We start from the raw sequence: 22,798 nt of genomic DNA on the forward strand, positions 1-22,798 counted from the left end.
CAGTGTCTTTCTTACAACATAATCTTTTATTGCAACATTTTCCTCAGTTTAGAAAACTGTGTCCCCAAGGGTGGGCACTTGTAAAATGTTATAAATAGAACAAGGCCTGTCATGCACAGGCTGAGACGCCCACCCTGCCAGGCCCCAGGGCAGACAGCACGGACTGGTCTGGGCAAGAGGAGCCTGGTTGGCTTTGGTCCACAGAAAGGGAGTCCTAGGTGAAGCCTCCGGTGGGCAGCCATCCTACGGGAGAGAGGCACAGGTTTCACGTAGGCCTAGAGAACAAATGGAACTGACCTGGGCCACAGCCCAGGCAGGAAGGACTGAGAACCCCCATAGCCTGTGTCCTCAGGACTCTGGCAAGGACCCAGAAGCCACCATCAAAAATGAGCAGGGCCTGCATTTATGCAGATGAAATCAGCAACCACTTCCACTCTGGGGATTTAACTTCTGTCTTCCAGAAGAGACTCCCTCTAATTGAAGTCCTCTCCCCGATACAGGAGTCATTTATGTACCTTAACACAGCCAGTGGCAGGCAGGACCCCCACAAGTGTCACTGGGGTTAGCCAGGAAACCAGAAGCACAGAACCCCAGAGGTTCCCACAGGGTCCCCTACCTCAGCATCAGCAGGAATTCTGTCCCCTACAGAATCCACTGAGACAGCAGCCTAGAAGCACACAGGGGTTCACCTGCAAGTCTCACTCTGCTCCCTGAATGTGAGCCCAACGGCAGCCCGCCCAAGGGTCCCGTTAGCTCAGCTGCTTCTCCTTAACACCTCTAGCGGCTGGCCGGCCAGGCTTCCGTCTCAACCCACTAGCTTTGTTAAGAACTCACTCTCTGTTAGGACGGGCTAAACGGGAGGGCAGTTTATCTAATTTTTTCTTCTTAAATGTAACCTAAGGTGTATAATCAGAATTTAGAAAAGGAAATATAGAAAGTTTTGTGAAAATGAAAGACCACAGGGACTAATAGTTTGAAATTAGGCTCCTCTTAACAACCTGGGTATTGCAGAATGCATGGGCTTCCCCACCCAGGATGTGACAAGAGAGGCTTGGGGTGCAGGCTATGTCTACCCCAGCTCCCCTTCCATAGCTGGTGTCACCATGCAGGTTCCTCTTCCTGCCCTAACAGACAGGATGCCAACCGCCAGGAGACCCTGCTCTCTCCTGCTCTGAGAGCCCTGAGTCCCAACACATGAGCTCATGTACATACACACAAGGAGCCTGGGGAAGAGAAAGCCAGCTATACCCCTCGCCAGAACCAAGTGAACCCCTCAGCTAGCACAAAGGCAAGCAGACCTCTCCAAACCCAGAAAGAATCCTCTAGAGGGTGTCTTTTTCCCATGGCTCACTTGCTCCCTTTCCCAGTTTTTGCTTTCTCTAAGTTGTGTCTGATCAGTACATCCCCGGCATCTCACTCCAGGAAAAGGTCATCTACCCTTCGGCATTCATCAAGTGGATAGCACTTGGCACACAATCTGTCCCCCATCCCCTACCCCCAATCCCAGCAGTACCTTGTCTCCTGCCCTGCGCCAGCTCAAGGTGGAGACTGCCGCATGGTCTTCCAGCTGGAGGAGACAAACAGGTCCCGGCTCTTGGCCAGCCGAACCATGAGTCGCCCCACGTAGAAGCCACTGATCTGGCCCACACCATCGTTTCTCCCCATGGCCAGAAGGAACGTCAGTGCCCCTGTGGAGCAGACATGGGTGGGAAAACCAGACCCCCGCTCACCACCCGTGGGCCTGCAGTTCCTGGGGCCTCCCATCTGAGGACTGGGAACTGTAAGACATTTAGGAAGATAGGCGAGTCTCTGAGGTACATGCAGCTTCCTTACCTGGCTTGTAGGCCTTCAGGGGCCTCTGTTTCATGGAGTTGACAATGTTGGCCACAGCCACGCTGGCATGGAGGCCGGCGTGATAGGCCATCTTGGGCTCCTTCACATCAGCACAGTCGCCAATGGCGTAGATGCGACTGCAGCCTTCCACCTGGAGATGCTCGTTCACTCTCAAAGCGCCGTTGCTGGCCAGGTGACTCTCTGCCGGGCAAAGGTAACCCGGAAACCCTGTTATGCAGCCACTAGAACACCAAGAAGAGGGCCCTCTGGTGCCGGCTAAGCCCCCCTCCAAAGGCACATCCTCGATTTAGTTCTGCCTCAAGGCCCATCTCAGAACTCTTCTTGCAAAGTCAAGATTACTATTCCAAGAGGGAAACTGGTCAGAAAGACAGCACTTGCTGCTTTCTACAACCTGTGTGACTGTAAATCACCATGACTGACAATGACTCACAATGACAACGTGGCAGCTCAGCCAAGTCTTGAATTTCCCCTTGAACATGGACCAGACTTTTTAAGTAAATGCAGGACTCTAGTAAATGATAAACTTTTCTTTTTAAGGGACCTAAAAGAATTACTTTTGAAAATATGACATTAAGACAAATGGGTATAAAATGCTGGGACCTCTGTCCATTACAGGCCCTCGATCCCACCCCCTACACATGGCCTGGACCAGTTTCCTTCTGCTGGGACTGGCCAGTTCTTTCCCGCAGGACCCAAACAGGACCTCCCTGTCCAGGAAGGGTGCTACGAAGTAAATGGGAGCAGCCTAGGGACACGGCAATCCTGGGGCCGGAGGAAGAGTCACAGAGTCTCCAGCTCACACACTAAGGCTGGGACTTCACCTCCCCCAACCTCCAGTTAGCTGGGGAGTTCACTACTGAGCCTGAGGCCGCAGCGTTTCCTCTACTCCCCAGAATGTCATTCCACGTCTGGATCAGGGTTTGGAGAGAACAGCACACCTGTGAATAAATAGGCAAAGGCCTGACCCAGGAATTGCCTCCCCTCCATGTTCACAGAAAATGAAACGGTGGATCTTTCCTTCCCCCTGAAACCTGTTCCCTGCTCTCACCACGAGGGGGCGGGCTCCGACTTTGAAAGATGGTCACTTTCGCCACCTTGGCCTAAGTCACGGCCATAGTGGAGGAAGGCACCGGGAGAGTGGACCCAAGCCTGAATTTAAAGTTTGATGTCACCATTCAGAAGAGACCTGAGCTGCTGGGGTGGAGGGGAAGGGAGGCAGGGCGACACTGATGCCCGGGGGAAAGGCCTGCAGGGCCTGCCATGGCTGGACAGTGGGGCCGTGGCCCAGGCAGTGGGCCTCGGCTTCTGCTTACCGAACGCACTGTGGTAGGCCGAGCTGTTGATCTTAATACCGTTGCAGACGATCACCAAGTTGGTGGCCACCTCTGTGCCTTTGTCCGTGCGCACCTGGATGCACTCCCTATACTCATTCAGAGGCAAATCCTCCAGATTGCTCACACGCTCACCTGTCAAGTGGGATCCGTGAGCCGGAGGCCGGCCGGGGGTGGGCACGACATCAAGGCTGGGGCCCACCTAAGAGATCCTTCGGCTCCCGCCTTCCTGCAAGCCCCTCTGCCAGTCCACCCTACTGCCCCCAAGAAGCACAAGGTGGACATCCGGCCACCCCAGAGGATCCAAAGGCAGGAAAGTTCCCAAAAGCAGTGTGGGAAAGTGAGGCTGAATTTCCCAAGAAGTTCTGGGAAAAGCTGTTGGAGGAAGACCTCAAGCATGCCTCCCGGAAAGTCAGCCAGCCACGCCATCCTCACCAGGCAGGGAGGCGCTCCAGGTGCACCACCGTCTAAGGTGTGAGCAAGAAAGTCCAGAAGAGGGACCAAGAGGTGGCTCAGCCGGTTAGGCCGCTGCCTTCGACTCAGGTCATGATCCCAGAATTCTGGGATCAAGTCCCGCATCTGGTTCCTTCCTCAGCAGGGAGCCTGCTCCTCCCTCTGCTCTGGCTGCTACTGCCTGCTTGTGCTCTCCCTCCCTCTCTCTCTCTAACAAATAAATAAATAAATACAATCTTTTAAAAAAAAGGAAGAAGGGAAAAGTCCAGAAGCTCACCTACACTCTACACTGCCTCAGAGGAAAGGTGGACACACTAGTGGGCAGCCCAGCGCAAGGAGACCAGGAGCTGGGAGGGGTCTGCCCAGAGCAGAAATGTCACCCCTCCCTGCAGAACGCACAGAGACGTGAACCCCATGAAGTGCACCAGTCACCATGCCAGGGTCAGAGCCCCAGTCTCTAAACAAGCTATGTGGTGCTCTCCCTTCCTCCTGGTCTCGACAAAGCTCACACTCCTCACCACCTTCTGAATATAAACCAAAGAAAAACACAAGCAAATAAAAAAAAACAACAACAACAACAACAAAAAAAAAACAATTGTACCACAGAGACCCCATAATTTAGGTCAAATCCTGGAGAAGCCAGGCGGGGGCTGCACCTGTGGCCCAGGAGTCCTGTGAGCACCAGGGCCTCTGCCCAGTCCACGGGCAGACACAGCCCACAGCAGGCCAGCAAGGCTCAAATGCCCGACCCCGGGACCCAGGGTGCCGTAGAGCTAGGGCGGTGGGCAGGGGAGGGGGCGAGCAGGAGGGGGCCTCGCACGTACTCAGCAGCAGCTGAACGCCTTTCTGCAGCAGGATCTCCTTCGCTTCCTGCCGCACGCAGGGCAGGAGCTCCTTGTCAGCAAGGGCCACCTGGGCGTGGATGAGAGTGACCTGGACAGGCAACCATGGGGTGGAGAAGGAGCGGCTGAGTCTCAGGCTCACAGGAAGAGGCTTACCAACATCCACTCCAGCCTGTCTCCCTCTAAACCTCCACACCCGCAAAGAAGTCAACTGCCCGAGGCCGGAATCAGGGAAGGCGGCCCGGCCAGAGCCCACATCTAGTCTGAGACTCTTCCAGAAGGCGCCAGGGCTCCATTCCCCACCCCCATCCACCCCAGGGCCATGGGGAAATTATTTACAGCCTACATGTAAGCCATGGACACCCTGGCTGTCGGGCAGGCTGGCATTTACACTACAGCCAGGCCCGACGCCCACCCTTCCAGACGCGGCTACTCGCTGCGGGCCAGCCTGGAGAGGCAGGGCAGCCTGGGACGGTGCTCAAAGCTAGGGCTTTAAAACCAGATGCCGGGGCGCCTGGGTGGCTCAGTGGTTAAGGCCTCTGCCTTCAGCTCAGGTCATGGTCCCAGGGTTCTGGGATCGAGCCACACATCGGGCTCTCTTAAATAATCTTTAAGAAAATAAATAAATAGGGGGCGCCTGGGTGGCTCAGTGGGTTAAGCCGCTGCCTTCGGCTCAGATCATGATCTCAGGGTCTTGGGATCGAGTCCCGCATCGGGCTCTCTGCTCAGCAGGGAACCTGCTTCCTCCTCTCTCTCTCTGCCTGCCTCTCTGCCTACTTGTGATCTCTCTCTGTCATTTATAAATAAATAAATAAATAAAACCGGATGGCCTGAGTGGAAGCCTCGTCTCAGACGCTCACTCGGACGCCTCCCGAAGAGTCCGTCAAACAGGGATCCAGGCCCACCCTCGGGAAATTGTGACGATGGACTGAGAAACCATGCGGTAAGCTCGTAACTCAGTACGCACTGAGTCCTGAATAAAGGGCGGGTACTGTTACTTGTATCCGCCCCCTGACGAGTGATGACTACTTCAGCCTCGTCTTCACCCCATAAATCAAAATTAAAACCCTTTCACATCAATCACTCATAATAAGATCCTATAATTTGTCAGAGAACAGCTATATAATTCAATTAGCCCATATGGATCTTTTCAAAGCCAACCTGCCTTTCCCTCAGGAGGAAGCAGCAGCCACGTGGCTCTGAGAAGCCGGGCTGGCGGCAGCTGAGCAAGCTCTTGCCTCAAGGACCTGTAATGACCGCTCCTCACTGGGCCCTGGGCCGAGTCTCTACATCCTGCGGGTCTTTCTCTCCAGGGTTCCAGGCAGGTCCTCCTGCCCCCACCCCCATTATTCTAAAGGGCACTCCTGCCAGGGGCACTGGCCACTCCTTCTCCAGCACGGGCAGTGAGGGGACAGCATGGCAGAGACCCCCGTGCAGCTACTCAGGGCAAAGGCTTTCGTCCCTTGAAGACTAGCTGCTGCTTGCCCTAGACAAAACGCCACCCTCAGGTGTCTCTGAGCAGGCCAGCTGCCACCAAAGAGAGGGAATCAAAGTCTACATTTATGTCTCAAGAGGCTGAACGCAGCAGGGGACACGAGAGCTCACACTCTGCTAGGCTCACTGGCCCTGGCTAGACTGGCTCACAGGCCCCCTCCCTGAAGGAAGACATGCCCTGCCTCCCTAGGACGCACTGCCAGCAGAACAGGACATCAGGGGACACCCCACTGCAGAGAGCGGGGCCTGGGGTCGTGGAGCGCTACGGCCTAGGCCCCGAGCCAGTCCCCCCGCTCCTTACACGCCATGCAGAGAGCCCAAAGGCAAGGCCGCGTGCCCACCTCTTTCTCGGGGAATTCGGTTTTAACCTCGGCTGCCATTTCCACTCCAGCAGAGCCGCCTCCCACCACCACCACTGACTGGGAGCGCTGGACCTGGAGGGGAAGGAAGCAGGAAACACACCCTCAGACCCAGCCTGCCCAGGGGCTTGGCCAGGCTGGGGGCTCCCCGACCAAATTGGGGGTCCAAACGTGCTTCCTCGCAGCCGGGTCGTGCGGGTGTCTCCCCGCAAGTCCTCGCATGGTTCGTGCTTGGCCCCACGAGGTAGGCAGCACCCCCACCCACCATCCAGAGGACCACGACCCAGGTCTGTCTGAGCTCACAGCCGGGACCCTAACCTCCACACCCACATCTGTTCATGATGGGCCAAGAGAGGCTCCCCAGGCATCTAAGAAGCGTGGCAGGGAGGGCAGGACCCAGCCACAGTCACACAGTCGCACTCGCCTTGGGATCCTTCTGTGGGGCTCTGTCCCTTGTCTTTCAGCCAGGCCAGACCCTGCCCACCCTCAGGGAAAACCGCCTGAGGTCACGAACCCACACCAGCTCTGTAAAATACAAAGCCTTGTGCAAAGGGGACCCCAGGGGAGACATGGCAGGGGGAGACATGGCAGGGATACACCAGCCACTACATGAGGTCAGGGGTACTCCTATCCGGACTTTGGTGAGGGACAAAGGTCTCTGCCAGGGAGTCTGGGATCTTCCCACTAACTCTCCATCTTCATAGCTGCACCTGGGGGCTCTTTGCTACCGCCCCATGCATCCCCACAGTGGTTCCCCTCCCCCAGGGCCCCGCCTGACCCTCACAGCCCCACTGGCCCCACAGGTAGCTCACCTGCTTCACCATGTCCTCATAGGCCTGGATAGCAGCCTCCCGGCTGGAAACCTTGTTAAACTTGCCTGGAAAGAGCCCGGTGCTGCCAGTGGCCAGGATAAGATGTGAGAAGGGCAGGGCCTGGGGCGGGGGGGCAGGGGGGAGGGCACGGGTAGAGAAAGGAGGTGAGGGCAGGCCCGGGCTTCTGCCCATGATCGGGCCCACCGAGCAAGGAGTACCAGGCGGGAGAGGCCTGGGCACACTGCAGCCGCCCTCCTCTGAAAGGAGTGAAACCATCACACTGAGCAGGCCAAGGAGAAGCTCTAGAACCCAGCCAATACCAAAGGGAACAGCCGCGCATCCTGCCAGGAATAAATTCAAGGAAGACTGATTCGCAAAAAGTCACCAAGGACAGAAATTGTGCCCCTAGGGCCAGGCTGGAGGTGGCCCTTCCCAACATATGGCAGCTCCCCCATGGTCTCCGTCACTGCAGGGCCACACCAGGCTCCGGGCTCTTCCCAGGGCTGGGGAATGCAGGGATGAGTGAGAGCCTCCCAATCTGGGGGATGTGGTATCATGTGTCCACCTGCCCTTTGATCCTACACAGCCAGGACGGCCCCACAGGCCAGCTGAGCCAGAACCTGGTCTGGGACACCAGCTTTCAGTGTAGACTCTGGGTTGAAACTGCCTGGGTTCATATCCTGGCCAAGTGTCTTACCAGCTGTGGGATCTTGGGTCACTTACCCTCTCCGTAAAGAGAAGCTACACCACCTCCCCGCGGAGTCATGGTGGGCACAAAATGAGACCACATAAGGCTTAAGACAGTGCCAGACATACAGGAATGGCTCGGGGAAAGTCTGTTGGGGCCAGGCCTTCACTTACGAGGAATCTGCTACCGGCCGGCACCATGTAGGGGCCATCGAGGGCTCTCCAGCCTTGAGACCACCTGGGTCCCCTTCCAGCGGCAGCTAAGGAGCCCTGGGGATCCCCTGAAGCTAGCAGAGGGCCAGGTCGGCCCCCACTGTGCTCACCTCGCCGTCCTCGAGCAGCACTGTCTGATTCTGCAGGTCTATCTCCACCACCAGCCCCTGCCGGAAGTTCTCCTTGAAGGTCACAGAGTAGGAGATGAATGTCTTTTTGGCAAACCCTGGGGAATGGGCACAGAGGAGGTCAGAGAGTGAAACTGGGCTGCCTGCAGGAAGCCAGAAGCACTCAAAACCTTTCCTGAGAAGTGTCCTTGGCCAAAGAGCTGAGCCAGTGGTATTCGGGGAACCCCCGCCTCCACCCCCCGCCAGCAACAGCCACCTGGGCCTCACCGGGTCCTCGCGGAAGTTGCAGCTCCTACTTCTACAGCCTTGATATGGTAGCTGCTTAAGGCCAGGGACCTCAAGAATCTCCAGAATTTCTCTAAAGGTAGAATTTAGGCCTTGCCCTAAGTGGCAAAAACTACCCCCAAACCCACAGTGGTGACAAGACCACTCTGACAAAGAAAGCCCCAGAAAAGAGTCCATTACCACTTTCCACGGAGGCCCGGAGGGCAGCCACGTTGTGGTGGAAGGAGTCCTTCATGTCCACCAGCACGAAGGGGATGTTCAGAGTCTGCAGCTGGCTGGCAGCAGCCATCCCACCAAAGCCCCCACCCACGATCACCACACGCACGGCTCCCACGTCCACGGACACCTGGGAACCCATCTCGAACCAGGCACTGCTGGGATAGGAGGAGAGACCACATCAGAGTCAGGACGCTCAAAGGCTGTGGTTGGGGGGGCACAGCAAGAAGGCCTCAAATGCCAAGACTTGATCTTTTAATTTATTCCTTATTTTTATTTTTGGTAAACTCTACACCCAACTTGGGGCTTGAACCCACAATCCCAAGGTCAGGAGTCACCTGCTCTACTGACCGAGCCAGCCAGGTGCCCCATAACTTGAACTTTTTAAATTATATAACTGTGGGGCGCCTGGGTGGCTCAGTGGATTAAGCCACTGCCTTCGGCTCGGGTCATGATCTCAGAGTCCTGGGATCGAGTCCCGCATTGGGCTCTCTGCTCGGCAGGGAGCCTGCTTCCCCCTCTCTCTCTGCCTGCCTCTCTGTCTGCTGTGATCTCTCTCTGTCAAATAAATAAATAAAATCTTTTTAAAAAAAATATGTAACTGTCTATTAACAAAATTCCAATTTTGTAACATGTGGGTTAAATTCCAAAGGAACAGGTGTACCCTAATTCCGTCCCATTCCCCAACCACGAGTCCCCTTCTCGGCGGCATCCGCAATTACCGAGTATCCACGAATCCCTTCAGAGATGCTCTGCGCACCTACAATATTCCTTTTTGCACACATTAAACAAATCGTTGTGTATTTGTATTGCCCTTATAAAGGCAGGACTTGCAGACTTCGTGGGGCCAGGTGGGTGAGGCCGATGAGGGCAGACGCAGAATAACACGAGGGAACTGGCAGGCACGGTAAGGAAACAGACCACACTCCTCTAAGTGCTGCACTGGGCAGACGCCAGACTCTGCCCTGCTCACAGGCCACCACCTTGAGCCCCAAGTCGAAGGAGATCAATTAGCAGGTTATGCCCATCAACCCACAAAACAGGATGTGGTACGATGGAGGTCAGGACAGGAGGGTGGAGAAAAGGGGCCTGTAGTGGGCAGGTCACTCCCATGAGCGTTCCTGGGACAGCGGGTGTGCACCAAGACGGCTGGCTAAGCCACATCCCCCAGAAGAGGAGACAGAGGCGACGTCTGCGGTAAGAAAGAGTGTAGGGGACGCGCTGACCGTGGAGGCTCCGGTCTGAGGGCGTGGGGTACAGGGTCCTGCCAGAAGCCCATGACAGGGGAGTAGTCCCCCGGAGGGCATCTGCAGAGAGCAGAAGCCAGATCTGCAGGCCAAGGGTGCCCCAGGCTCACACTCACACAGGGGCTGGGGCAGCCTGACCAGTTCCTGGCAAACTGAGAACCAACTTTGGTTGAACCCCTGAGGAGCGAAAACTCAAGGACCATTGCCTGGCACCGAACTGGACACTGAAGGACATCTGAGGCAGAGGACAGCATCGGGCTGGGTCACTAGACACTGAAAGGCCAAGCCCAAAGGAACGGGATAGCAGTTTGCCGGGGCTCTCCTAGCCAGCCTGGGGCGCTGCCCAGGGGGCTCAGCCTCTTGAGGGCCTGGGTCATCCAGGCAGAGTGTTCCAGACTCTGCCTCCAGAGAGGGCAGAGGGGCCGGCTTGGGGCTGCAGCGAGGGGCCCTGTCCCTGGCCCAGCTTAGACCCAGAGAAGGGCAGTCGTGGTACAGGCCTCAGGGCTCACTAGGGTGGGAGCCCAGATGTCTGAGGGGCTGAGATGCTGAGAGCATCCTGTGGGGAGGGGACAGCTCAAGGGCAACCGGCCATCAAACCTCCTCCCAGCCTGTGCCAGGCTCCACAGAGAGGCAGGGATTGCTCTCTGCTGGAGAGCAATGCTAAGGAAAGAAACAAAGTCTTCCCTGCACAGAAAGCAGCAAGAGGAGGCGGCCTGAGTGGCTCAGTCGGTGAAGTGTCTGCCTTTGGCTCAGATCATGATCCTGGGGGTCCTGAGATGGAGCCCTACACTGAGCTCCCTGCTCAGCCTGGGAGCCTACTTCTCCCTCTTCCTCTGCCTGTTGCTCCCCCTGCTTGTGAGCACGTGCTCTCTCTCTCTGTCAAATAAATAAATAAAATCTTAAAAAGAAGAAGCAGCAGAAAGCAGCAAGAGAAGCCAACAGCTGCTGTGGGCTTCAGGGAGAGGAAGTTCAAGGCTGTGTGGGGTGGGATGTGGAGGGGGGAAGGCAAGGAAATAAGAAATTGAACTTAAACATTTTTTTAATTGTTTTACAGATTTCATTTATTCATCTGACAGAGAAAGACAGATAACAAGTAGGCAGAGAAGCAGGCAGAGAGGGGAGGAAGCAGGCTCCCCACAGGCGTAGAGCCCAGCGTGGGGCTTGATCCCAGGATCCCCAGATCATGACCTGAGCGGAAGGCAGAAGCTTAACCCACTGAGCCACCCAGGCACCCCAAAATTTCTTTTTTTTTTTAAGATTTTATTTATTTATTTGACAGAGAACAAGAGAGAGGAAGAAAACAATGGAGAGAAAAGAGAGGGAGAGAGCAGAGAGGGAGAGGGATAAGCAGACCCCTTGCTGAGCAGGGAGACCACCTTGGGGCTTGATCCCAGGACTCCGGGATTATGACCCAAGCCAAAGGCAGACACTTAATGGACTGAGCCACCCAGGCGCCCCAGAAATTGAACTCAACCTTGAAGGTCAACCTTGAAGGACAGACAGCAAACTGCCTGAAGGCTCAATGCGGAAGCGTGTTCCAGGTCATGTGGGATCCTCTCAGGCAGCACTACAGGCAAGGGGAAGGCCACTACTCTGTTTTGCATCTCTGTATGGCCTGGGACAAAATCCCTCCCCTCTCTGGGCCATTTACCCCCTGTAATGGGAGGGGATGCCCTGAGATAGCCTTGCACACCTAAGTTTCCAGGACATGGTGACCCCCGCAAGATGGCCCCCAGATCTTCCCACACTTAGAGAGGCAGCTTATGGACCTCCAGGTACTGCTCTCATTAGTATTCAAATGCCCGCTGCTTCCTATCTCCCCTGGGGGAGAGAGAACCTGGGCATGGGAGAGGGGAATTTGGCACAGGAAATTAGAAGAGATTTAACTCTTTCTCCTTGGCTAAATTATCCCCAATGCATTGAGGCATTGTACATTCCACCCATTTTACAGATGAGAAAACTGAGTCCTCAGCAGCGCCATGACCAAGACAAGTCTCCAGCAGGCAGTGCCATTTTCACTGCTCCAGGCCTTCAAAAAGGTCATCCAGATCTGGTCCCCTGAGTGTTCACCAGGCTGAATCTGCCAACTGGGCCAGAATGAGAATATTTCTTGGGGTGGGGACCCAAGAGAGCCCAGGGACCCAGCCAGAGGTCAGGAGAGGATCCCAGAAGCTGAGCAGAGCCTGTGAATGCGGAGGGCTAAGGAAGAGCTGCATCACCAGCCCCCTCCAATACAGCTCCCTCAGTGCCAGCCTGCTCTTGGGGCCAGCAGCCTGAAAGGAGGTTAGAGAGAACCCAGAGAACTCGATTTCCAAGTTGTCTGGACATGGGCACTAGAGACGATACACAGTGCGCTGGGGAGATGGGGTCCAGCATGGGTCAGATCATACCAGACCACCCAGGACAGCTCAAAGAGGAGCCTCGAAAAACAGTGGGGCCAGGGGCCTCCGCCACCGAAGGCAAAGCTTAGCCCACAAAGTCCAGGGACAAGAAGGGAGGGGGTAGAAGTTCGGGGAACAAGGTGGGGAGGCCAGGAGGGCAGGTGACAGGTCCCACCAGACACATGTTACACTGCCAGGGCCATTCTCGAGCCTATATCCAGGCTGTGAGTACCCAGGGAGGAAAGCCCAAGGACCCCAGCCTAGGCCTGATGGACAGAGGGTTGGCCAAAGGACTTGAACCCCCGCTCCCTCAGCCCCCAAGGGTCATCAGCTGGCTTCCCCAAAGGGCTAACCTTGGCCTAGATAAACCCTCCATGAAAGCAGACTGCTTCTCCAGACTCCCAGTGGAGGGCCTGGGGCCTGAGGGCAGAGCCAGGCCCCTAAGGGGCTGCCATAGCTAGGCCAGGGGAGGGGAAAGGCTTTTACACACTAGGCTGCCTGAGGCCTCTCCTGGAATCTGTCCCTCTCCCCTACTGGCCTCTGGCACCCCCACTTGGAAGATGGGGGCTGGAAGCTCTCCAGCCCATTCCGTCCTTCCTCCTCAGCAGCCTCCCCTGCCCAAGGCTCTAGGACACACCAACGTTCCATTGGCTCTTCCAGTGCCAAGTCATGCCTGGCCCTGAGGACAGTTAGACTCTGCGAGGCCACAACTACTCTGGGGACACCGAATCCGTGGGCTTAAGCCACAGAACTGCGTTCCAGCTTCACACCCTAAAGGCGGTCACAAAGCAGGTGGACTGTGGCTGACGTTGATCCTACGCTCCAAGCTAACAGCAGCGCCGTTCGAATCGCCTCGATCAGCGGGGGACGCCACTCGAGGGAGCCGGTCGAACCTCCATATGCGGCAGACGACTCTATTATACACCCCCACGACGGAATATCCTGGAGCTCTCCGTTTTCAGAACGGGTGATTTTTTTACGTAAAAATTTTGTCCATGACAACACCACACCCAGAGAACAAACGAGGCCAACCGTGAACCCTGATGTAAACTGCAGTCTTCGGGTGACTCCGTCCTCGGAAGTTCATCAATGGTAACAACTGTGCCATCCTGATGAGTGGGAATGTGGGAGAAGCTGGGGCTGTGCGGGGGCAGGGGGCACCCGGGAAACCACGGGGCCCTCCCCTCTGCTTTGCTGTGAACCTAAAACCACTCTAAAAGCATCAAGTCTCAGCGGGGGTTAAAGGTGTCTGCGAAAAAGTCTAGTAAGAGCATGTAAGCCTCATCCCACTAGGGGCACCTGGGTGACTCAGTCGGTTAAGCGTCTGCCTTCTCCTCAGGTCATGATCCCGGAGTCCCAGGATCCAGCCCCACATCGAACTCCCTGCTTAGTGGGGAATTGGCTTTTCCCTCTCCCTCTGCTTCTCCCACTGTTCATGCTCTCTCCCTCAAATAAAGAAAATCTCAAAAAAAAAAAAAAAAAAAAAGCCTAACCCGCTGTGCACAGAAACGTGATAACTGCGTCAGCTAGCATTCATTGTGTTTTAATCTGCCCCTCTGTACCCAGCAGCTGTGGATTTCTGTCCCCATCTTAGAAACCAGTTTAACAATTTGTCCAAGTTCAACCCTCAACACTCTGACTAGAACTGAGTTCCAAATCAAAATGCTAATAGAGGTCACTAGGTGATATTTTTACTTTCCTCTTTGAGCCTTTTTCTTTTTCTTTTTTTTTTTTGTATTGCTTGAAAAATTTTAACTGAATATGTCATTTTGGTAAAAATAATAAAGGTTTAAAAACAGGGCAGGACTCCTACCATCTATTTTTATAAATTGAGACACTCCTATATTCCACTAGTTTAAAGTACACAGTCCAGCAGTTTTTAGTACATTCATAAAGTTGTGCAACCATCACCACAATCTAATCCCAGAACATGTTCCTCACTCCCCAAAAAACCTCTTATCCATTAGCAGTAACTCCCATGCCCTTCTCCCTCCAGCCTCCGGCAAGCACTCATCTTTCTGTCTCTATAGATTCACCTGCTCCCCACTTTTTGTGTCTGGCTTCCTTCCCTTAGCATAACATTTCCAAGAGTCATCCGAACTACAGCATATTATGAGGATTCTTTCCTTCCTGTGGCTAACATTCCATCATATGGAGATACCACGTTTTGTTTCGTTTCGCTTTTTAAGATTTATTTATTTATTTGGCAGAGAGAGACACAGCAAGAGAGGAAACACAAGCAGGGGGAGTGGGAGAGGGAGAAGCAGGCTTCCTGTTGAGCAGGGACCCTGATGCGGGGCTTGATCCCAGGACCCTGGGACAGTGACCTGAGCTGAAAGCAGACACTTAAGGACTGAGCCACGCAGGAGCCCCCACATTTTGTTTCTCCATCGGTCAGCTGAGGGATATGGGGTTGTCCCCACCTTTTGTCTGCTATGAATAGTGCTGCTGTCAACATTTGTGTCCAAGTTTTTGTGAGGACATTTGTTTCCAGTTCTCTTGAGTATATACACCCAGGCATGGGATTGCTTGGTTGTTTGGTAGAGTTTGGTAACTCTAGATTTAACTCTTTCAGGAACTGCCAGACCCACCATCAGGTTTTGAACCAAACATCAAGCCGAGGGGGAGAGTGACCCTGGAGAATCAACTACATCAGTCTAGACTCGGGAATGCTGGCATAAAGTCCTGTACAAGAAGAGAACAAACCCTAACTGTCCACAACTCCTAAGGAATTTTACCTTTGCCAACCCCTCCAATACACACACACACACACACACACACACAATCTGGTTTACGCTTGTATTTTCTCCGTAAATCCTCTTTTCTCTGCCAAGAACACCAGCCTGACTCCAGGAGGATTCTTCTCCAGTCATGCAAACAAGGGCCCGCTAGGAACCTACTGAGAAGCGAGGAAGTTACATTTATGCCAAAGCTGCTCAGAGGTCCTGCCTCAGAAGACACGAGAGCCATGCGGGCTCTTACCAAAGCGAGGACATGACCCCAGCATTGCTTCGCAGAGATTACAAATAAAACACACTGTTTTCTGAGTCATCCCCGTTACCCCAAGGGTAGATTTCAGCCATGCTTCCAAGTGGCCGTCTGGAATGAGGGGACAGCTGGAGTGTGGCTCACCCTGAGTGTCCCCTCTCAGGCGGCCACCCTCACAGTCAGGGAAGAAGGGGGCAGGCTGAGAGTTGGCATTTTATGGCCAGCCCCCCAGGGGATGCACACTGAATATAACCCAAAAGAGAGGGACTTCCTGAAAGAAGGTAAAGTCTGAAGGGGGAGCTGTCCTGTCAGGCCCCAGGAGAGGGCAGCTCTGGGCAGACAGGCTCATTCAGGTGGCACATACATATTCATAGGGAAAACCAAGGCCAGGAAACTTGGACATCCTCCTGGGGGCAAGTCACTTTGTGGTTCCCTCAACACCCAGACCGACAGTCTGCTCCCCGCATGTGTCTAAACCCTGGCTTTCTCATTTCAGGGCTGAAGACCCGGCTGGAGCCGAGCTCCACCCAGTAACCCCTCCGTAGCTCTGAACGAGACCAGGCCCAGGTCTCCTCCCCGAAGCCCTCCAGATGCTGGCTTCGGCCCAGCGCTCCTTGGAGGCTCCTCTCTAGGCACAGCGTGAGGACAAGGGGGTCTGAGAGCTTGGGGTGCTAGTGTGGTCACGCACACTTACACTGACCTGAGCAGGCCTCCCTGATATTTTACATATTTACCTGTTTCACCTGCTGGCCTTTAAACACAAGGTACAGCTAGCTGCCACACCTGAAAGGCCCACCCCAACCTGACCCCCTGCCCTGCCCCGTTCCCTCTGCGGGATCCCCAGCTCCCCAGGGCCTCTCCCGTCCCCACCCTGACAGAAGGGCTCTCCCTGGAGGGGAAAGGCGGGTGTGTTTACTGGGTGGGATGGGGAGGAAAGCACCCCACATCACCCACTAGTAGCAGCTCCGGGTGAATTTCAGGCTTCCTGGCCTTCCCAGCCCCACCAGAGTTAGTTCAGGACCAATGGCCCCGCAGAACCTGGGCTGCACCGGGAGAGAAGCGGACCTCCTAGCGCACGCCAGAGTCGGTCGGCACTCGGGGAAGCCCAGGTATTGCCGCCCTAGAGAGGATTTCCTCCTGCCGGATAACACCGCTTTCCACCCAGGGGTGACTCTCGACCGGGGGAGCGTGAGGGAGGGGCCGCCCGTCTTCCCCGGGAAGACTTCGCGGAAGTTTCGAGGGGCGTTTGTTTCGAGGGGTCGAGTTTGCCCTATCCTCCCCGGGACTAAACCTCCCAATTTTCGTGTGCTGGGGGAACTGGGGTGAGGCAGGCTTGGGCCCGGTTACCCCGGAAGATCGCCCTCCCCACCAGGGCCCCAAAGCCGCGCGGCACCGACCTCCAACGCCGTCCGCTGCGTCTTCCAGGCCCCGCGAGCCCCTTCCAGGCGTGTGTGGAGCCGAGCGGGCTCGGGTACTCTGGGCCCCGAGAGCCCGCCCCGTGCACCACCCCGCCGGGCCACCCCCGCCCCCGCCCCGGCCGCTCCCGAGTAGCCCAGCGCCCCGGGCTCCTCCCGCCGGGCGTGGGCGTGGCTTGGCACGCGCCTGCCTTCACCCCGGGACCGCCCCCGGGACCGCCCCCAGAGTGCGCGGGGGACACTACGTCCTCCCAGGCACTGGCGGAGCCACCTCGGCTGCGGATCACCAGCCTCCGGCTGCACCATCGTAAATCCCAATCCCGGAGACCGCGCACGGGGCACCCTGTAAACCCGCACCCGCTGTAAACCCGGGGCGGCGGGGGGCGGGGGAACAGGACGGAGAACCAAACAGGCATGGTGTCCACCTTCCGCTGAGCTGACAGTCCGGGGTAAACACACAAAACCTGTATCGCTAACCGCAGTACCAAAGATAGGCAAAGGAAGTGTCCCAAGGCCTATCTCCAAGGATGAGCGTGCAAAGACCCAGAGGCAGGACAGAGAGCTGAGAGGGGGCTGCTGCAGAGGCCGCCACCGGACAGAGTGGCGCCGCGTGGACAGGGTGCGCAGCACCGCCCCGCCCCCCCCCCCCCAGGCCCCGGTGGAGATTGGCTGTGTCATCCCCAGGGCGGTGAGGCTTTAGGCAGAAGAGAGATCTGACTTATGTCTGTAGGGAAAGAATAGGGGAGTGGCAGGGATGCCTGAAATTGGGGAACTAGTTAGGAGGGCAGTTCTGGAGACCAAGGAGCTTGACCGAGATCCGGAGAGAAACAGACCAGCCCAAGTTCTAACCTGGAGACAGGATATAGCCAGTTTGGTGATGGATGAGCCATCGTCCTCTATTTAATACAAATATTAGCACCTACCCTAAGAGTTGTGGAACAGATCCAACGAGTTCATCTGTGTGAAATGTTTAGCTGGGTGCCTGACTCACAGCAGCAACACACACACAGCAGCCATTTCTTATAGGTGTTTTATACAGGCAGACAGTCTGCCCAAGGCTACACAGTATGTTGGCAATGTCTGGGCTCCCGGGCCAGTGCTCTTTCTGATACTGCCCTCCATCTTCCTGGTATTCAAGAATATTTACATTAGCAGTCTGAACTGTTCTGTGCCTTTTCCAAAAGCTCTGGGCAAGGACCTTGTATCCCCTGGTATGAGGAGGGTTGTGATCGAGGCGACCTAGAAGACGTTGGTGCCTAGAACCATCCCAAGCTTGAGGGAAGCTGGTGTCCTCCCATGAGTGCCCTACACACATTATTAGCCCATACAGCCCAGGCTGTGTGCTGACCCTTCCGCTTCTTTGGACTCCTTGCCTTTCTCCTATCCTGACTGGCACCCTGCCCCCTGAATTTGGGCTGAAGAAGGAGATTCAATCAGAGGTATGGGAGTCTCTACCTCCTTCTCTCAGCCCCTGGGGCCACAGAAAAGCAACCACACAGAGGGCTCATTGCCCTGCCTGTCCTACTGCTGGCCTTCGAGGACCCACCCAAGAGCTACAGCGTGGATGCCCCAAGGCTTGCACTTGTCCTAGGCTTTGCAAACTTCCAAATAGCTTTTAATCTCCTCTTTTGCCTCCTGACACCCCTAGAGAAAAGTAGATCTGAGGTTTAAACTCTGATGCTAAGGAGGGCAATAAGCACATTTGACCCGCTTTTGGCGGACAGAGACCTTGCTTTGCTGGACTGTGGATCCCCGGCATCTGGCATCGCCCCCACACGTTCAAAAATATGATTTATTTTTAGATTAAGGCATAAGTCACATACCATAAAATTCCCCCTTTTAAGTATACAATTCAGGGGTGTTACACTGTGCAACCATTCACCACTGTCTAACTCCAGGGCATTTCATCATTCCCAAAATAAAAAAAAATCCCCATACCCAATTCCCCAGGCCACCTACCCCACACCACTCCTCTCTTCCCACCCAACAGGGCCCAGAGCCATGAAACTGAAAATCAGGGCTCCCTGCCCAACAGAAGACTTTTGTCTTTGAATTTGCAAGGGTCAGAGCTAGTTAGGAAGATATGGTTTGAATGTCGAAACCCTGGCAGTCTTATGGAACTTTAATGATTTGTAGGAACCGCGGACAGATTGTTTAACATCACGTAACCTAAGAGAAGGAAGTGTCGCTGGCTCTCAGCCACGATGAAACCGTTTTTCCTGACAGATAACAGGTGGCTTTAATGCCAGGTCCCAAGGCTGGGAGGAGCTCCAAGGTCATTGGGTCAATTCGGGGAGCAGGTGAAAGAGAGGCAGGACCCCCACTTGAGGAAGAGGCAACCCTTAACTCTGGCGAGCCTGGTAAGTACTTTCCTTTTGCTCCTGTATTTTCAGTGAAATGTATAAGCCTCAAAGGACAGGGGGAATCTCCCCATTTCCTCTTCTCTCCCCAAGAATGTGCTTTGGTTATAGTGCTTCCAGCTAGGGAAAGACTGTATTCCCAAGGGTAGAATTCTACTGCTGAGCCATCTGGACCCCCGAACTGAATGGCTCATATTCAACAGAAGGGCATTTCTTGCCGGGTGTCAGTACCAGGCCAGTGGACATGTTCGTGAAGCTGCCCCCTGCTTCACGCACAGTCATCCTGGAACCAGCCAGCCAGAGGCCATCTTTAACAAGTGGCTTCTGACCTCTTTTAGGAGTCACCTCCATTCCCATCAAGGGGAGGGGGTGAGAGCGAAGAGGTTGTTATAGGCAGGCCTGGAAGTGGTATGCCTCCCTTCTGCTCTCATTCTGTGAGCTGGAACTCATGGACACACCCACTGTGAGAGGGGTCAGGAAACGCAGTCTAGCACATATCCAGGAGTATGGGGGATGCTGGTAAGCTAGGTCTTAACCTCCCTGGTTTTTTTCCTGCACCTCTGCCTGTCTCTTCTTGGCCCCCTGGCAGGCTCAGGCTCTGCCTCTGTCCGGTCAACACTGGCAGCCCCAGGCCCTTCACTGAGCCCACACCCAGCCTCGTGTGCAACGCAGACAGCTGTGCAGGGCTTCTCTGCCCCACCACCACCCTGCCCCCTGGCCCAGGAACCCAGCCATAGCAAGACCCGAGAAGACGATGGGTCCAATCAGACATCTGGTCTCTTGGGCATTTATGGAGGGAATTTTGAAAACGGGGTGTGTGATAAGGAGAGCTAGAGATCAAAGGGCCTAGAGAGAAGGGCCAGAAAGTTCTGGATGGCCAAATGCAAACTGTGCTTACAACAAAGGACAGACCCCACATGCGGAGGAGGCTGGAAGAGGGGGAACAAAGCAGAGAGGACTCCGGGTCCTCATGTATCCTAGCGGCCCCTAGAGCCTCCAGGTTGAGGAGGTTTCTGGCACCTGTCCACAAGGTTCTGAAGACTAAACCTATTTTTATTCAGGTAGAAGTGAGTCTTTGTTCCTAAGGCAGCACTAAAATGAGACCCAGTTTGGCAGGGTCAGCCAGCTTAGCCAGAGGTCCTTCTGTGGTGTGGGGGTCCTGCCGGGGAGCTTCTACCCAGCCAGGGACATTTCCCACCCTGTCTCTTGCTTCTGGGTGGGACCAAGTTCTTGCCAAAGGACAGTGAACAGTAATGAGATGCATCACTTCCGGTCTGAAGGAGTTAAGAAGCAAAGGTGGCTTCCTTCCCTCTTCCTAATTGATGTGGGAAACAAAGGCAGAAGAAAAAATATTAAATTTCCTTCCTACCTACAGCCATGGAAGGCGGTACTCCAAAAACAATGGGAAGATGCCAAAAGAAGGAACAGAGAAGCTAGTTTGAAGGAGCTCCCAACAGCCAATAGGCAGAGTGACATTCCTCTAGGGACTCAACTGCTTCGATCTTAATAATTTGCTGAGGGCAAAAGACAATCCTATCTCGAACCCCCACCCCCCACCGATCCTGTAAGTCTACTTTAACATATAAAGTTTCCTTTAGAAATTTCCTTTATCTCTAAACGACCAAGATATGTTCACTCCCTCCCCTCAACCCAGGGAACTGGCCCACTGATACACATCTGAAGGATTTCATGACTCAGGTTTTATTAAACGGTAATAAATGACTTTTTCCCAACAATAGCTAGCCCCCTCAAGGTCCTGGAAACCTTGCTTCCAAATTCCTTAGAGATTCACGCTATCTCTAACCCCCTTCCAACTTGAAAGTCTATAATGGGCCACTCCTCATGACCCCGGTGCAGCTTTTTCTGCCCATAGGTCCTGTCCCCGTCCTGTAATAAAACCACCTTTTTGTACCAAAGAGATCTCAAGAATTCTTTCTTAGCTGTTGGCTTTGACCCCTAATGTCTTTCCTACATCACCAGTGAAGTAGGAAAAAAAAATCAGTGGGTAGATTTGTGGGGAGTGGTAACGGTGGTCCATATGAGAAGAGCATCAGAGCATGGGCAGAGGCCTCCCAAGGGGGTCAGAAGATCAACCACATGCAGGGGATGGAGCAAGCAAGTACCTGTATTTCTCACCGACAGGAGGGAGAACACATAGGAATACGGGAGAGCAAGAAGGAACCTTGTGGCATTTAATACAAATCGGTACTCTTGGTGGTAACTCAAGGCTTACCATATACATAGACTGAAACATATAGACGGAGAGTCTACCCCAGAAGCAGCAACACCTCAGAACCATAAGCACACCTTGTACCTAGATCTTGGCTTCTAAACACCATTTTCCGGTAGTCAGAACCCTGGAGAAATGTCTGGCTCCAGGGAAAGTACAAGGCAAGCCCAGCACATTTTTGTTTGGAAGGCAGTGCTCAAAGAACGATGGGAAGATGCCAAAAGAAGGAACAGAGAAGCTAGTTTGAAGGAGCTCCCACCAGCCAACAGACAGTTTTGGCCTCAAAGCACATAGACAAAAGCAACAGACAATTTTAGCATCAAAATAAATAATGACAATAACAGATTATAATCCATAGAAGAAAATATGAATCCATGAGTCCAAACAGGTACAATTAAACAAATGGAAGGGAAAGCTCTTACAACGGAACGCCTGCTAATAAATGTTGGAGGAATAGTGAAAATAAAGAGCGACCATTTTGCAATGATTAAGGTTATCCAGCCAACAGTCATAAATGGGTGATAAACATCGTGGATGAAAGTGGGGTAAAGAACAGTGGATTTATATCACTTACAGTGATTCCACACAAAATAATTATTAATTACAAAGAGGGGAAAAAAACCTTTAGGTCCGAGAACCTCGCAGGCACTGTCTTACTCAAACGACCAACATTATCATCTGTAATAGCACAAATATATGTCACATACCCCCCCAGTAGGTCACAATAAGACAACATCACTAATTTGATCTCCCCACCAAAGAGGCATATCCTGAATCTGATCAGGAGGAAGCTTGGACAGACTCAGGCTCAGGCACATTCTCTGTTTCCTTTAGGAAGATCAAGGGCATCAGACTCAGGAAAGAGTGAGGAAGTGCTCCAGGCAAAGGGGGAATCAAAGCCATGGTGAGTGGGTGTAATTCATTATCCCAAATCAAACCTTTTTATTACAAAGAACATCACAGGGGCATTTGGCAAAAGTGGAATGGGGCGTCTAGGTGAAGGGTGTCCGTGAATCTTGCAACCTTTCTGCATGTTAAATTGTTTCAAAATAAAATTATTATTATTTTTTAAAGCAGCAGGAATTGGGGCACCTGGGTGGCTCAGTTGGTGAAGCATCTGCCTTGGGCTTGGGTCATGATCTCAGGGTCTTGGGATTGCGTCCGGCATCAGGCTCCCTGCTCAGAGGAGTCTGCTTCTCCCTCTCCCTCTGTTCCTCCCCAGGGCTCATACTCTTTCTTGCTCAAATAAATAAATAAAATCTTTTTTTTTAAAGATTTTATTTATTTGACAGCCAGAAATCACAAGTAGGCAGAGAGGCAGGCAGAGAGAGAGGAGAAAGCAGGCTCCCTGCTGAGCAGAGAGCCCGATGTGGGGCTCGATCCCAGGACCCTGGGATCATGACCCAAGCTGAAGGTAGAGGCTTTAACCCACTGAGCCACCCAGGAACCCCAAAATCTTAAAAAAAAAAAAAAAAGTAGAAGAAAAAGCAGGTCTAGATCTGT

The 22,798-nt window shown here is 54.0% G+C and overlaps 1 protein-coding gene across 3 annotated transcripts; it reads right to left on the reverse strand.

Annotated features, from left to right (window-relative positions):
- Positions 1-3: 3 nt before the first annotated feature.
- On the reverse strand, positions 4-16,772 carry AIFM2 (apoptosis inducing factor mitochondria associated 2). 3 transcript variants are annotated; one of them, XM_044239681.1, is made up of 10 exons: positions 16,688-16,772; positions 8,639-8,829; positions 8,156-8,271; positions 7,146-7,265; positions 6,316-6,408; positions 4,463-4,571; positions 3,168-3,320; positions 1,834-2,034; positions 1,514-1,688; positions 4-243 (listed from the first exon to the last, which is right to left on the reverse strand). In XM_044239681.1, the coding sequence occupies exons 2-9, from the start codon at positions 8,814-8,816 to the stop codon at positions 1,537-1,539; spliced, it is 1,122 nt and encodes a 373-aa protein (XP_044095616.1). In that variant the 5' UTR covers positions 8,817-8,829; positions 16,688-16,772; the 3' UTR covers positions 4-243; positions 1,514-1,536. The 3 variants fall into 3 exon arrangements, with proteins under 3 accessions (XP_044095616.1, XP_044095615.1, XP_044095617.1); XM_044239680.1 differs by having other exon boundaries at positions 8,639-8,832; XM_044239682.1 differs by having other exon boundaries at positions 4-275; positions 8,639-8,832.
- Positions 16,773-22,798: the final 6,026 nt, after the last annotated feature.

Source organism: Neovison vison, chromosome 2, assembly GCF_020171115.1.
Source record: "Neovison vison isolate M4711 chromosome 2, ASM_NN_V1, whole genome shotgun sequence".
NCBI lineage: Eukaryota > Metazoa > Chordata > Mammalia > Carnivora > Mustelidae > Neogale > Neogale vison.